This window comes from Mauremys mutica, chromosome 1, assembly GCF_020497125.1.
Source record: "Mauremys mutica isolate MM-2020 ecotype Southern chromosome 1, ASM2049712v1, whole genome shotgun sequence".
NCBI lineage: Eukaryota > Metazoa > Chordata > Testudines > Geoemydidae > Mauremys > Mauremys mutica.
The window spans coordinates 244,293,578-244,310,793 of NC_059072.1; the positions used below are offsets into that span (position 1 = coordinate 244,293,578).

General features: G+C 40.1%; 1 protein-coding gene across 1 annotated transcript in view; it reads left to right on the plus strand.

The window, feature by feature from the left end:
• ATP10A (ATPase phospholipid transporting 10A (putative)) overlaps window positions 1-17,216 on the plus strand; it is a 146,020-nt gene that overhangs the window by 78,719 nt on the left and 50,085 nt on the right. The window contains exons 3-5 of the mRNA XM_045005148.1: window positions 5,352-5,437; window positions 16,368-16,474; window positions 16,574-16,705. Of these exons, the coding sequence (XP_044861083.1) occupies window positions 5,352-5,437; window positions 16,368-16,474; window positions 16,574-16,705 (325 nt within the window). The remainder of the gene's footprint in view (window positions 1-5,351; window positions 5,438-16,367; window positions 16,475-16,573; window positions 16,706-17,216) is intronic.

Consider the following 17,216-nt stretch of genomic DNA (forward strand, 5'->3'; position numbering starts at 1 on the left):
GACTACTTGCATATCTCCCCCCCCCCAAAAAAAATCTTAAAGCCTCCATCACAGCTATTATCCTTCAAGGAGAGGACTGAAATAACACCAATTAACACCAGATGCTCTGGCTAGTAGCCAGAAAAGTCACAGTTGTGTATTTTCCCCCATCCCCATGTACAAGGGGTTGAGTACATTCCTCCAGTATCCTGCCAGCTCATGCCATTCTGGGGAGGGTCTGGACTAGGACCAGAAATCAAACTTGATTTTTTTATGTGGTAGAGTAGAGCAGACCAGACCACTGAATGAGAACATTTTAATAATAAATATACATCATTATTTAACATAAAACTGTCTCATTTGGCAAGGCAATGGGCTTTGCTTCCTAAGATATGACAATTTAGAGGGTTGCCAGCAGTATCATGCTATGTCTGCACTTTGAGTGAGGGTGTGATTCCCAGCTTGTATACCCATACTTGTCCTTGGTCAATGTTGCCCCTGCCCATGCTGCCACAGCCATGCTGCTGTTTATTCCTGAGCTACCTCGAGTATGTGCAGATAAGCTGCGAATCACATGCCTCAGTCAAAGTGTAGATGTAGCCTCCGGCGGGTTGATAGTGTACTGTAGGATGATCCTGTGGTTAAGGCACTGAACTGGGTCTTAGGAGAACTGAGTTCAATTTCTGGCTTTGCCTCAGACTTTCTGCAAGATCCTAGGTAAGTCATTTGATCCTTCTATGTCTTAGTTCCCCATCTGTAAAATGGGGATAATAATATTTCCTTTCTCCCAAGTCTTTTTAGGTTGTAAGCTCTTCAGAGCAGGGTGGATTAAAGCATCTAACACAATGGGACTCTGGTCTCAGCTGAGGGTATGTAGGTGCTAACATAACACCACTGCTGAGTACTACTATGAAGACTGATATACGCTGCTGTAGGGACCCTAGACTTGCGATGTATTCAGGCTTCAATGAATCTGAACACATAAATCCCTTGCTAAACAACTTCTCCCTTTTTGTGATTAAATAGTTTTTTAAGTGTGGAAAATAAAATCCATTGTGAGAGGAAAAATACTAGGGGGTGGCTGATGGGGATTTTTTGCATGTGACTATATAAATGTAACCTTATACAGTCAAAATACTTATTTGTACAGCCTAGGAATTACAGTCTTTGATAGTAGACTGCAGTCTTCGTTTGGCCTCATTCTCCTAGCAACACCTTCAGATTGCTGTTCTTATACAAGAACATAGACACAGTTGCCTCTCACTTGCTGATGTATTAGGAGCAGCATAAAAAGGAGCAAAACTTTGATCAGCATGAAACCTTGTGTTAACTTAGTAACTTCTTTATATGCATCCAAAGCAACCTCATGCAGGCAGTATTTAATGTATTTGCTCATTCATTTACAAAAAGGCAATTTCATGTCAAAACTGTCAGCATCTGTAATACAATACAGTGTATCTACACTTTCATTTCACAAGGAAAGGAAGAAGCCATCTGATTTATTTATGAGCTAAAGAGCTTTAGCAGTAAATCAGAATTGCTTACCTCAGACTATTACTGTAATTGGATTTTCCCCTATCCCGGATGCTAGCTGGTTAAAGGTTATAGTGGCATATTTTTAAGGAAATTGTAAGAGAACTCAAGTATACAAGCCGCAGTGAAAGGTAGAATTTTAGCTCCAAAAAGGAGTCATATAGGAAAATTATACACCAGGCAGGACAAAAGAAATATGCTTTGTGGTGCTGATGTGGAAGTCTGCTAATATTACTTCTTTCAGATCTTGACAGGATCTTTGTTTAGATAGACTTTGTTCTTAATGTAAAATGGATTTTTTTTAAAGCTGTTGGCTTTGTTGGCAGGTGTTCCTGGGAGGAAGGAAATACAGTCCATAAACTTGCAATTTCTGTATAAGTTAATGTAGCTACACAGCTTTGGAACCATCCTCTGTTTGCTGAGTTCAGCAGCCACGGAGAGATTTCATTTGATTAGCTTGGCCTTTGGTGTTAAGTGTCTCTAGGATTTCCTGAGAGACGTTTATCAAAGGAATTAAGACTTTTTTTAAGAGCATTGAATGAAAATGTATGCTCAATAAACTAAAGCGTGCTCAAAAGTGACATCATTGTGTAGTATAATGAAAGGTAAAATCTTTCCCTACCCAGCCTAAATATTGTTTGTCCTTCCGTTTACACAGAAGGTATGTCTACACTAAGATAAAAAACCTGCGGCGCTAAGTCTCAGAGCCCAGGTCAACTGACTCGGGCACAGGGCTTAGGCTGCAGGGCTATAAAATTGCAGTGTCGATGTTTGGGCTCAGGCTCTGAGACCCACCCCCCAGAATCTGAACATCTTCACTGCAATTTTATAGCCCCACTACCCAAGCCCCACAAGCCCAAGTCAGCTGACCCAGACCAGTTGCAGCTGTACCATGGGTCTTTTATCACTGTATTAGATGTACCCCTAGACTTTAAAATGGTGTGACACTAACTCTTCATGTAATACGCAGCTAGGACAATAATGTGTCTTACTGAAATATCTTGAGTGATTTTCATATGTTGCTGGGTTGGTGTATGTGAGAGAGATTAACTCAGTTTTCTCCTATACATATTTTTTTATGGTGAATGATGCTGGATTGACAGTCGGGTGGACCAGTTTTTCTATTGATCCACGCACCGGGTATTATATGGGCAGTGCAAGATTTCCAGCCTGCTCTCTATAATGTGCCTTAGTCTGACTTGGAGGGACGTCACCTAGTCCCAACTCATGCACTCTGCTGATTGGTGGCTAAGGCATATAATGGGAAGTTCCCAGATAGTGCTAGTTGCCAAGGTAGTGTGTTTGTGGTGTGAACCCTTGAATACTGGAAGTAGGAATGAGACTACTCTGAGATAGGGGACAACTGAGGTGTTTGGAAGCAGACCTCAGACTTCACAGTTTGAAGACTTTTAAGAGTATTCTCACTGGTGAACCCTCAGTTCTGTCTGAAAAGTTGTCTACGCCACTGGGAAGGTGGTTAAAGGGAGTAGTAGTGGAACACATGGCCAAAGGGTTGAATGAGTAATTTATGCAGTATTCTCATCTTATGTTGGCCTGGAATCTTGAGATCTGAATACTTCCAATGACTTCAGAAAACAATGTTTTTTAAAAAAATATTTAAATGTAATACATAGTGATTTTAAGTAATTAAGCACCTGAGTAGCTCCTCTGAAGTGATGTAAAACTAAGTAAATGCTCGTGTGCATAGCTGGATTGGAACCTAAATTTGTCCAACAGGACAAACTCTTCAATTGTGTTTTCACAACATTCGGGGGGTATTTTACAACGTGGGGTTAAGACATTTTTCCACAATATCACATTGCTTTACTTTCTTCTGGACGAATATTACGATGATTCTACTGATATCACAGAGAAGGCAAGAACCCAGATTTAACTGTTGGATTCCAGGTGAATGTGAGAGGCTGGCACTTTTACTCATAAACTGACCAATTTGATGTACAAGTCATTGATTCACAATAACTATGGAACCCAATAATGCTCTTTTACAGTCACTTTTCATAATGAACTACACTTAAAAAATTCAAAAGCCCAATCTGTTTGAGATAACACTAACAATTCTCCTCAGCCTGTATATTTTGGCTATCTGGCTCCCAATATGTGCTCAAATTACCTATTGTGTCTTAGGTTCTTTGATGCTTGCTTTACAAGGATATGTGGACTAGCGCTCTTCCTGGCAGCTCACAGTTACCCATTGTTCATGTTACTTATTTGTTTTTCTTGGTTGGAAGTTGAATTCTGTATACAAATGTAACTCTGTCACCTGATTCTGTGGCCGTCTGAGATGCACAATAGTCCTCCACCCCATCTTCTCAGCCTTGCTTCTTCTCTTGCTTCTCACAAATGTAACAAAGTCATAGGCGGGCATTTTGAAAATCTCACAAGGCACTTAATCTGCATCTGTAGACACCTACGTGTTTTTGAAAAATCTAGCCCTTGGTGACCAGAAACAGTCCATTCATTCACTATTTATAGTCAATTATAGCCTAATAAATAATTTCCTTTGTTTAAGAAATCAGTTAGTTTTAAATGCAAAACATGTTTTGTTAAACTTTTTTTCCCTTGTGTATGATATATTTAAGATAGTTTTACTTAACTGATAAATTATGGGTGGGGGAGTTGGACAATTATTTAATGACAGATGTTGAGATTCAAAAAGTTAAAGCTGTATAACCATTAAAATACAAATTATCACTATCATATGTGACTATATCACAAAGTAAATCTCCCTAAATCAAACTCTAATAAGTTCTCAAGCAACATTTTTCTTATTTTTCCTATCTGTAAATCGTGATTGTTATCTGTAGAAATAGATTTTCATTGGAATGGTGAAATTTACATTTACTGATATATACCGATAAAAATCTAATCCTTTCAAGCCCATGTAAATGCTGTATTTGGTTGTAAATCAACATATTATAATGGTTGGCAACCAATGAGAATGAACTTTTCTTTAGGAAAATAAATAAAAACTACAAATGCAAAACAAGATTAAAATAAATTATTTAAATCAAGCTGCGTGCTGATTTAAATTATCGAGATAGGGTATTTAAAACACTTTGATTTAACTCAGTCCACCCTGTGTTTAATACCTCATCCACAGGAAGCTTCTCATTTCATTAATGAAATGAAATAATTGCTCTATGATAGAACATTCTGTCTCCAACACCCTAGCCTGTTAGCTATTAGTAAATGTCCAATGAGCAACTTCAGCCTCATTAGCCAGAGTATCAAGTAGAGTTTTGAGTGCTAATTAGGAGAAATAAAGGATCCTTCTGTAGGTGTCTAATTACTCTATTGGATTAATATATCTGAGCTAGTATAAAGCAATTAAGAAATATTGCTTATATTTCAGAAAGTTCAAATTAACTTTTTTCTAATTCACAATATATTGACTTATAGCTTTCCAGACTTGTAGTTGCTTTGTTTAAATTTGAAGCATTTGAAACCTAGTAATGATACTTTGAATATTTCCAGCCTACTCAGACAAATTTGGTCTTTCCTCTCCAACCCAACATACATGTGCTCCTCAGTCTGACTTTTTGTTTTTTCATGCCTTTGAGACTTGTGTTCTTTTACTTTGGGAAGTGGTAAATCATCCTTTTAAGGGGAGACTTTCAAAAGCACCCAAGGAATTTTGAAGCACAGGTCTCATTGACTTTCAGTGACACTTGTGCTGCTAAGTCATTTTGATTGAGGTGCTTTTAAAAAGCCCACCCATAATATATTATGGATTTTGTTTTTAAAAAACCCAAACAATTATGCTTATAAATTAAACGCTTAATGAAAAAATTAAATATTTAACGCTTCTATGATTCCAGGACTCTGAATTTGACCCCTTGAAGTTCACCAGTGTCATTGAATGTGAGAAGCCAAACAATGACTTAAGTAGATTTCGAGGTTACATGTGAGTATTTCATATAATTACCTTCAGTGTGCAGCCCCTTCTCTATAAGACACAGTTGACTTCCAGGCTCTCGTCTTCTGGTCCCCTGCCTCATTCCCTACACCGCTTCCAACTTCTGAAACAAATGAGTCAGGAATCCTACAGACAACAGCCTCCTTCACTACACAGCCCTGATTCATCCCCAGAGCAGGACCATCTTGTGCACTTACAGAGGTACCAGGTCTACAGGAAAAAATAGTATGTGATCATGTAATTCAAGACTGTATCACAATACATACACACAAGAGAGCTGAAATAAGGTTGCACAGGCAACTTTAATTCTGGCATTTCTTAACTTTGGAATGCTTTATCTTGCTTATCAAAAGTAACTGCTAAAATTGTTCTCTTTTGTAAGGTGCATCTGTTCATTGAATACTCCATCTCTTGGGGCAGTCGTTCAAAACTCCTGTCTCTCCATTCAGATTGAGTTAGAAGTCTCTCACTTCCATTCCTGAAGATGACTTTGTCAGTATTGGTCAGCTAACGCCATGGCTATAAATGCCTGAAGCAGGGAAGTAATAGATAAAAGACTCCCCTCCCCCCCGAAAAGGAGCAAAAGAAGCCCACCTGGAAAGGGGGTGGGGAGGAATCAGTTGCACATTATTTTTGTTAAGTTGTCTCTGGCTGATTTTTCTTTTTAAATGGTTCTCATGGAGGAAACTCAGAAGCAGAAATGATATTTCTCCACTCACATTGATGTTTTCTTCCTGTCTTACAAGCAAATGAATAAAGTTGTCTTAGCTTTGATGGTGTTGGCTTAGGAAATATTGTCCTGGAATAACTTTGCATTCTTCAGTCTGTAGTCAGGTACAATATGAGAGGCTTCTTTACCTAAATCTTTGTCTAAACTTCAGTTAAAAACAATAAAAAAGAAAATAATTCTGTTCAGTGGACAGATGTATTCCTGTGATGTATTCCTGTGTCACTTATTAGCAGTGATGAGCACAGTTAATAAACTAGATGAATAGTGCAAAAATTGAAAAATAAGTCTTTTAATCGATATTACCTTCCGTCTCACAAATTGTTAGTTTTGTCACTCCCCACCCCCACTTAGATTTCATAAACTGTTTATCCACATTAGCTTAAAAGAGTATGAGTTCAGGATGGACACTCCTTCATATATTATTTGAAACATTATAAACATTATTAATGTCATGGAACAGATTTTCAGTTTGTGCAAATCAGCACAGCTCCTTTGCTGCTACGTCAGTTTAGAGCAGCTGAGAATGCGGCCCTGTACTAGTCGCACAAGACATACATTTCATGTAAAGATGAGAGCTGGTATTACTTACTTATTGTTTGTTTTTCAGTTTGAGTATTTTTTATATAGTACAGTTGTGAGGCGTGGGTTCCTCTCTAGTTTTCCTTCATGGTGAGGGCCTTCTTGCCTTTGGCCCCTGTTTGTTTGCAGCCTTTCCTAGCAGGTTATGCCCAAACCCCAAGGATTAAAGCCCTGCCAGACCTGCCACAGGTCTTTTCCCCAAGGGCTTATCTACGTTACCCACTGGATCGATGGGCAGCGATTGATCCAGCGGCAGTCGATTTATCGCGTCTAGTATAGACACGATAAATCGATCGCCGAGCGCTCTCCCGTCGACTCCGGTACTCCACCGGAGCGAGAAGCGGAAGCAGAGTCGACGGGGGAGCATCAGCTGTTGACTTACAACAGTGAAGACACCACGGTAAGTAGATCTAAGTATGTCGACTTCAGCTACATTATCCACGTTATTCATGTAGCTGAAGTTGTGTAACTTAGATTGCTCCCCGCCCCCAGTGTAGACCAAGCAGGCATCCCACATCCTATGGCAATATAAGGCTTGCTCCAGCTTCAAGAGCAGATCTAGGAAGCTGAAAGAAGACAGACTGAAACTGCTCCCCATAGAGTGCTCTCTGGGACCTCTGGGGTCCGATTCACTCCCTGTACCTCAGGCTCAGCCACTCAGAGCACTCCAGTGACTTTCTCATCTCCAGCTCTGGTAAGCCAGGACCATGGTGCAACTTCAGGCACTCAGACTTAACTTAAAGACCCCATTCCCCTGAGAGACAGTCCAAGAGGAGTGAAAAGTCAACATCAAGACCAAAGAGCAAGGAAACCTCGCATCCCAGTGCAAGCACTGCTGAGGCTTCTAGATACCAAGACTCCAGTCTAGTAAGCTGCATGCCAGAAAGTCATCACTCATCTTTTAAAACACTAACAATTCTGCATGCAGCAGCACATTCAGAAACAAGTAAGCTGGCCTGTTCCCTAGCAGAATGCCAAAGTATTACCAATACTGGTGGTAAGTACACTGTATGCAGATCAGCATACTAGTCGGCACAATGAGCCATAAAAAGTACAATAAAATACATTGAGGCAGACCTGGCCCCCAGCTTTCTCAATGTTGCAAATATGAAGCATTACTGAAGCTGGCCTTTTTACTCACAGTCAGAAACTGCACTGACCATACCCAATGCATGTTGAGGGGGCAAGCAAATGGTCTATTCCACTCAACAATTGATTTAATAATGGCCACAATTTCTGCTCTTCCCAGAATCCCAAACTCATTTCCTCATTCCCCCTCACCCTTTAAATAGTTCTTGTCCTGCTTCTAGTGTTGGGAGAAGAATAAAATTTAAAAAAATCAAAACCCAGCATAAGCATAGCCATACCATATACAGTATTGCTAACTGCAAGCATTCAAAAACCATGACTCGGGCCCCAGAAATTATGAAATTTGCCTAAAAATACTGAGATTTTGTTTTAAAAATACATGGGGGCAGTATGTACTTTCTAGTTTTACAGCTTTGCTCTGGAGCTATCTGAGCTAGAATTATTTTTAAATTTAAAATAAAAGCTGAAAACCTCACATAATCACATGACTCCAGAAGCCTGGGGCTTTAAGAAACAGCAATTATAGTGAGAGTTGGTAATCTTGTGTATGTATAAGAGAGTGGTGTTAACTCACAACATACAAATGTATCCAAAACCATAGTGCAAATCATCAAATAAATAAATTTAAAGCTAGTGATAGAGGGACATGCAAAAATTAGAAGGCCATTTCAGAATAAAGTTTCAATGTCTCTCTTTCTCTGTGGCCTGCTGCAATCACCCTTCCCCAACAGGCCCTGCCACACATCTTCCTCTGAGCAAATCCCCATCCCCTTTATCTGTTGTTTTATCACCTTGCATGGAATAAACTAGTAGTCTGCTACTCCCCTCCAGAGGCCCACTCTCCTCTCTGTTATTTTCAAAGAGAAGGCCACTGCCGCCACTCCCAAAGTCAGCATGGTCTCTGGTGGAGGAGGTGCTTAGTAGTGTTCCACTACATACAACATCTGGGAATCTGCTTAAAAGGCCTCTGAGGCAAGCAGACCCATATATGCCCTGGTGTGTAATTGCTAGGGAAAGCTCAAGTTTCAAGCCAATGGAAAGTAAGAGATGCCATGATTTTCCTATATATTTTTTTCTTTTGGATGAATTAGAAGGAGCACACACTATCCAGACACTCTCTCTGGTAAATAAGTCAAACTGACTTGTGCTAATCCTCCTGACCGCAAGGGTTAGGCTCGGCGAGTCAAAGATCCAGAAAACACACGAAGGGTATGTCTTCACTACCTGCCGGATTGGCGGGCACTGATTGATCCAGCGGGGATTGATTTATTGCATCTAGTCTAGACGTGATAAATCGACCCCCAAGCGCTCTTCCATCGACTCCTGTACTCCAGCGCCGCGAGAGGCACAAGCAGAGTCGACGGAGGAGCAGCAGCAGTCAACTCACCACGGTGAAGACACCACAGTAAGTCAATCTAAGTACATTGACTTCAGCTACGTTATTAATGTAACTGAAGTTGCGTAACTTAGATCGATTCCCTCCGCCCCCCAAGTGTAGACCAGGGCTAAGTGACTTTATCCATTTGACTTCTACCATGTAATCAATTCCAGTTCAAAATTAGAAATACACTAGTAAAAGCTGCTTGAAGTATTCAGATATTCAGATAACACAAATCCGTCCCTGCTCAGTTTAGAAATCTTTATCAATACAAACAGTTTTGTAAAAAAAAAAGCAACAATAAACACTGCACATTTGTGGAGGAACTTCATATTTTAAAAACAGACAAATTCAGGGAGATTTTAATTTCACATTGAACGCTTCATCTGGCGTTAGCAGCAGGAATCACAGGCATGCAGATATTTTACAGGATTGCTGAATATTTGTTAATATCTCTTCAACTATTAAGAAAATAATGACAACCCCACAATATATTTTTCAGGATATCTGAAAAGCGTGGGCTTGGGGGTGAGAGGAAGCATTTTCTACCTTTTTTTTATTTTTTAATTGATACATTATTGATACATCACCCTATTGATCCAACTCTAGCAAATAAGAAACAAGACAAACAAACAGGAAAAGGCAGAAGTTAGTTGGAGACAGGCTCATTTTCAAGTTACTCTGTTAAACAAGACTTTTTCTATGCAAATACCTTCTCAATTATGTATTGAAACAATAATTAAATGCAGCTATTGTAGCCATTTCTCATAATAGATATGTGCATGTTCAGTGGGTGTTTATATGCCACATATTTTGGGATGATGTCCATGTGAGAAATTGCAGAGCCGTGAGACATATTGTATTTATCAGGCACCTTTGACCATCTCACCTACACTCTGGTCACTAATCCATTTTCCTGCAGTCTAGCTCTAACATTCCAAATTTCTGAGCAGTTTCAAAAAGTCACCATTTAAAAAAAAAATACTCCTTCATTCCCTCGAAAATCACAGTGGAGTGAGTCCCAGGAGGGGAAAATTCAGTGCTGAACCAGTGCCAGGTTAAAGGTTCAACCCCGCAGAGACAGAAATGGGAGCTCAGTAATCTCCCCAGTGGACCCACAGCATTTGTGTATAGCCTGGGACAGCTAGTTATCAGACCTGTCTAATTTACAGAGCGCTGGTTTTGAAATTTTTCTCTGCACATCCCCTAGTTTATAATTTTCTTTCCTTAAATTTCCATGTCCAAATAGCTCATCATTTTTCTATATACCTAGTTAGTGAATCATTTGTAGGATGGGGCGGGGAAAAGTGGAGGAAAATAAATTGGTTTTATTTCCCCCAGCTCCTCTCTCCCATAGCTTAGTTTCCTCCATGTCAGTTTCTACGAGTATGTAGAACCCCAGTGGATGACTGTGATTTACTCTGTTATGTACAAATGAAAATTAGTAGCAAATGCTATTTGTTTAGTGATGGGGAAAAGTTCCCATACGATTCTTCAACTTTTCCTCCTTACGCTTTTGGGGGAAGGCCCAGTCAGTGAATGAAAGAAAATAGATTTGGGTCTTGAGCATCCACAGAGCACTTTGAAATGCTGCACTATTGTGGAGTAGGCACAGATTGTGTTCTGTCAGAATTCAATGTTTTATTTGAGCTAAATGAATAAGAACACTTTGGGCATGAGGTGGGCGAGAGCTGCTGAATGCAACTGAAATATTTTAATAACAAGACAAGTAAGCTTGAGATTCCCTTGTATTACTTTCCTGTGCCGGTAGCATGTTATAACTAGGGCTGTACCAAATTCATGGAATCCTAGATGATTAGGGTTGGAAGAAACCTCAGGAGGTCATCTAGTCCAACCCCCTGCTCAAAACAGGACCAACCCCAACTAAATCATCCCAGCCAGGACTTTGTCAAGCCGGACCTTAAAAACCTTTAAGGATGGAGATTCCACCACCTCCCTAGGTAACCCATTCCAGTGCTTCACCACCCTCGTAGTGAAATAGTGTTTCCTAATATCCAACCTAGACCTTCCCCACTGCAACTTGAGACCATTGTTCCTTGTTCTGTCATCTGACACCACTGAGAACAGCCTAGCTCCATCCTCTTTGGAATCCCCCTTCAGGTAGTTGAAGGCTGCTATCAAATCCCCCCTCACTTTTCTCTTCTGCAGACTAAATAAGCCCAGTTCCCTCAGCCTCTCCTCCTACGTCTTGTGCCCCAGCCCCCTCATGATTTTTGTTGCCCTCCACTGGACTCTCTCCAAATTGTTCACATCCTTTCTGTATTGGGGGGCCCAAAACTGAATACAATACTCCAGATGTGGCCTCACCAGTGCCAAATAGTGGGGAATAATCACCTCCCTCAATCTGCTGGCAATGCTCCTACTAATGTGAACTGTGGCCACTGGGAGCTGCGGGCAGCCAGGCCTGCGGACGGTCAATGTAAACAAACAGTCTCATGGCCCGCCAGTGGATTACCATGATGGGCCGCAGGTTACCCACCACTGCCCTATACTATACAGATTTCATGGGGGAAACCAATATTTCTCAAATTGGGGGTCCTGACCCAAAAGGGAGTTGCAGGGGGGGGGTCTCAAGGTTATTTTAGGGGAGTTGCAGTGTTGCCACCCTTATTTCTGCACTGCCTTCAGAGCTGGGCGGCTGGAGAGTGGTGACTGTTGACCGGGTGCCCAGCTCTGAAGGCAGCGCCCCACGAGCAGCAGTGCAGAAGTAAGAGTGACAATACCATACCATGCTACCCTTACGTCTGCGCTGCTGGTGGCAGCAGCTCTGCCTTCAGAGCTGGGCTCCAGGCCAGAAGCCGCCACTCTCCAGCTGTCCACCTCTGAAGGCAGCTACACCTCCAGCAACAGCACAGAAGTAAGGGTAGTAGTACCGCAACCCCCCAACACACACACAGTGACCTTGCGATACACCCCCCTCCACACACACACACACACACACAACTTCTTTTTGGGTCAGGACCCCTTCAATGACAACACCGTGAAATTTCAGATTTAAGTAGCTGAAATCATGACATTTACAACTTTTAAAATCCTATGGCCATGGAATTGACCAAACTGGACCTTGAATTTGGTAGGGCCCTACTTATAACTGTATACACAATTTTATAGTGAACAGTATATATATCACAGTCCGCTCTCATTAACAGTCATCTATAAAGAACATGTGTGGGATATAAAATCATAAACCAGAGCTATTACTTCTCCAGTAGATTTGTGAAAATCAAGTCCACTTATGAACAGGAAAGTTAACTACAATTTGGAGACTTTACTGGAAACTTAAGCTAATATCCTAGTAATTCACAAGTCAAGCTGCACGAGGATTTGGTCTTAAAAAGAAGAGAAGGCATAGTACTCAGAATAGTAGGATTACTGCAGTTCCATTGTGACTACTATTCTCTCTGGATTGTATAAATCTTTTATATATCCCAAATACTCAGACTTCCAAGCTGGCAGTGAATGATTGCTGCTTATTGTGCTAAGCACAAACTTAAGAAGTCCATGATCAAGGGATGGGACAGTGATGAGAGAGGACAAAAGCAGAATGTTGGTAACTCAGAAATCAATAAAATGAAAATGTGGTCTGCTATCTTAGAACTGCTGAGGGGAATTCTCTGCTAGAGTGGCAGAAACCATTTGTGCTTCAAAGTTGCAAACTCGGGGTAATCCTATCAGTTCCTTTTCCTTCTCTCCTCAGTTCTGGTTTCTTGCCAGATATAATCACTGCTGTATCTATAACATATCTTAAATCCGTGCCTTCCCACTGCTAAAACACTTGGCAATACCATGGCTCTTTCTCTCACCTGGTCATCTAAATCAGATTGCAAACTCTTTGAGGCAGGGAGTGTGTTTTCTTTTTTTCTGTGTAATGCTTTATGCACACACTGAGGGCCACTCAAATGGGCAGCCCCTTACTCTGAGAGTAGTCTCAGTGTTTTCACAGATTAAGTGTTGCCAATTCTGGTGATTTTACTGCTAGTCTCATGATATTTGATGTGGTTTTTAGAGCGGCAGCTCCTAAAGGCATGTGATAAGGTTAGAATCTCAGCATTTGTTTTTAAAAAGCATAAGTTTCTAGCACTCAAGGTTGTGAAGAAAAGCATGAACACATGACCCAAGTGCATCTTAAAGGCTCATAAACCAAAGACAAATAAAAAGAACCCAATTTTTTTAATGAAAAAAATCTTGATGTTTTAGCCAGTTTCATGATTTTGGGGGGCCTGCTTCATGGTGTTTTTGGTTTTTTTTTTTAATGCTCAGGATTTGCCATACATGGTGTTAAACTGTACCATACTTAAGGGTGGCAAAATCTACTATATAAAATAACATATAGAAAAATAAACATAAAAATAAAATTGGATGCTGGAGCAACAGCAGTTAGATATCTTTATTCTAGTGCATTCAGTTTCTCAACATTTCTCTTTATTTATTAGCTCTGCATTCCAATTTGTTTTGAAAAATTAAGAATTCTACTTTCAGTGCTGTTTATATGAATGCACAGTAGTTAAAATATTTCCAATTTTCCTCCACCATCTGCTCTGCAGCATTAAGATACTGGAGTCTGTTATGTGGAATTTCATTCATACACAGCAGGTCTATAAAAGTTATTTGACTTTTCTTCCCCCCTTCTCCCCCTTAGCAATGTTCTAGTGCTACTGATGTAAGAAGTTAATTTTTTATTCTTAATATTTCCCTTGAGGCAATCCATTCTCCCAGGCATTTTCCCCTGTTTCTCTGACATAATTGCAGTTTTTGTCAGTACATCAATAACAAACAGTAAGTACTCGGCTAGGATAGATGTTATTTTGTTTACTAAGAGTTTTTCATATATCCTGGTGCCCCACTTTTTTGTCTGTTTGGCTCCGGTGGTCAGGCAGTTCTTTATAGAGGCTGATATTATTACCACTTAGTGGTTAATTTGAAATATCTTAGACTTCTTATATTTACCTGGATAAAAAGAACATCCAGATTTCCACATATCCCACACTGTGGAGAAAATTCAATGAAAACAACAGACTGTTTGGGATTGCTGAAGGTTCAGCTGTGCATAGAAATGCAGAGGTAGAAAACTTCCTGATTTCTGTGCAGGTCATTGCAGAGAAGAAAAGAGTGTTCACTGAAGAACTTTTTGTCTCTTCGGTGGTGAAGTTGTTGCATGATATTGGATTATTTACTCTCCATCTGCTGGAAATGTTTACTGCTTTGCAATTAAGCTTTTCTCGAGTGCATTGTATGCTTTTACAAAAGGATTTGGGAATTGGAAACATCTGAAGCAACTTGAGAGGGGTACAGAACATGAGCGGGGTACAGAACACTGAACCTGGGTGCTAACTTGGTTAAAACTTTTAAAAAAATCAGTCTGGTAGGGTTGACTCTGCTATGGCACACCAACTTAATTCAGAACAGCCATATTGAAGAGACATTCTTCAGTGTATGGTGACCGTTACAAAGTTTAAGTACTTGTGGGCTTGTCTTCCAAGGTCAGGATGAAGTATTAGGATCCAAAAGCTATGGAAGAGATTTGGGGATTTTGGAGCTAATATTACAATTTGATCCATGTCTGGCTGACCACTTTGCTAAATTTGGACAGAAGGGGAAAGCCATCCTACCTGTCCTCAACTGTAGGTGACAAATTCATTGAATTGATGGGAAAGAAAATTAAAAACACCATAGTAAGAGAATTGCAGCAAGCCAAGTATTTCTCTGTAATTGCTGATTCACCACCTGATGTTGCACTTGTAGACCAGCTCACATTCATTTCCTGATTTCTCGTTCAGAGGGCCAAATAATTGGGTTTCAGCCACTTGAGAACCACACGGGCAAACCGGCTGAGGCTGGGCTGTCTATGAGAAATAACCTAGGTTTGGATGTGTCTAACGGCCAATTGTATGATAATGCTAGTGAGGTGACTGATCGTTCCAATAGTCTGCGGGCCCATCTGTCACAGAAAATCTACCAAAAGACTATGTGCCGTGTGCTGCACATTCCCTAAATGTAATTGGAGTCAGCGGTGTTAACAATTGCTCGGATACCCATATTGATAGAAAACTATTTTCCACAATCTAAATGCTGACACGAGCCAGAGATGATTGATTCTCAGCTGTTCAACTGAAGAAGAGCTCTATGTTGTTTAAAAGCTTGTCTCTTTCACCTGCAGAAGTTGGTGCAATAACCAATTACCTCACCCACCTCTGCTCCCCTGTAGTGAACTCATCATCTTTTTTCTCTGTCAGTGCTTGCATGGAATAGCTAGGATATTTAATGTCTAAATTCACATACAGTATCAAGCCAGCAGTGGGAACCTGTTAGCTGTGAATTTTTAATTTTTAGCTAAACATATAATTCTTAATGTCTGGCTCTGGTGCTTGTGTTGTTCCTGTATGCTGTTAATTGTTTAAATGACATGTTTTTAATCATCTCAGGAAAGTTTAAGTATTTTATAACCGGGTGGGGCTTCAGGATATTCTGTGCCTAGAACCCCAAGAATTCTTAATTTGATCCTGTTTAGCAGGCAGTAAGGAGATCAGAGTGAGGGGGCCAAAGAGTGAGAATGGAGAAGAGCAAGACAAAAGGGATCACAGAGTTCCCAGAGACAGAATTGGGCCAAAAAGGCCCAGGGAATTCAAGAGATTGAGAATTGGAAAGGGGAAAAGAAAAATTCACTGGTTAGAAAATAGAAAAAAACAGAGACACACGGGATACTTATACAAATATTTTGTAGAATTCTTCAAAAATAATCTTTATACTACTCTAAGTGCAAAACTCAACTCAGAAGTACATCCACAACTAGAACCGCCATACTTATAAAGTACATGCCATTTCTTCTTTAAAGAGCAGTCAGTAAGAAATATGTAGTGCAGTCATCTTGCTCTCACTCATGCACGTACATCCTTCCCCTTCACTTCTCTTTCATTGGACCCAAATATATCCTCCATGGAATATCTGTGGTGTCAAGACCGCTTGTGAATCCCAGAGTCCTGTGTCCTCAGGCCAGTGTATGGGTAGCTGACTATTGAAGCTTTGGGGATAATCCGCAGATTTGTTTTACTCAGTGGGGATGTGATTCAGTAACTGAAAGTTTTGATTCTCTGTGTCGAGTTCTGTTATTAAATCTTTTGCAGTGTACATACAAGTGGGAAAAGGGATGGACTTTATAAAGAAAACCTTTTGTTGCGTGGATGTACTGTTAGGAACACAGAAGAGGTTGCAGGGATAGTAATCTATGCAGGTAAAAGACAGCTTTTCTCTTTTTCTTTACATGTTCACTTGATAGTTTCCTTAGACTGCCAACAAATATCTATATTGTTTAATGTAATTGCTTCTGCAGGGCATGAGACCAAAGCTTTGTTAAATAACAGTGGACCACGTTACAAGCGCAGTAAGCTTGAAAGACAGATGAATATTGATGTCCTTTGGTGTGTCCTCATACTTATAGCCATGTGTCTATTTTCAGCCATTGGTAAGTCCTCTTTACAAATAAAAGTTAAGTCGACCAAACTCTATCCTAAGAGTCACATGTTTTGCTTTAAAAATTCAAAAATGTATATCTTCTGTCTCTTGATTCATGTAGCTACTTCCTTTTCTATGTAAAGTTTGGGTTTTTTTGTAGGAAACTTCAGCTTTGTACATAAGCTCATCCAAATAGTAACCTTTTAATAACCATCAACTGCATACCATTACTAGACCAAATCAGATAAATATTGGGTCAGGCTCTGCCACCTTCAGTAGCAATGAGTAGTGCCCTACTTCAAAAGTAGTATCTTTGAAATCAATTGATCATGACTAAGGGTGGCAGAATTTGGCACATACTTAGTTGACAAGGTAATATATGAACACAGAGTAAACATAACTAGCACAATACCATTCATCTAGCTCTATTAGATGAAAACAGGGACTCATAATATACAATATTAACTTATCATACTTAAGTATCCAAACGTATAATATAAAAAAATATGTAAAGGCCAAAT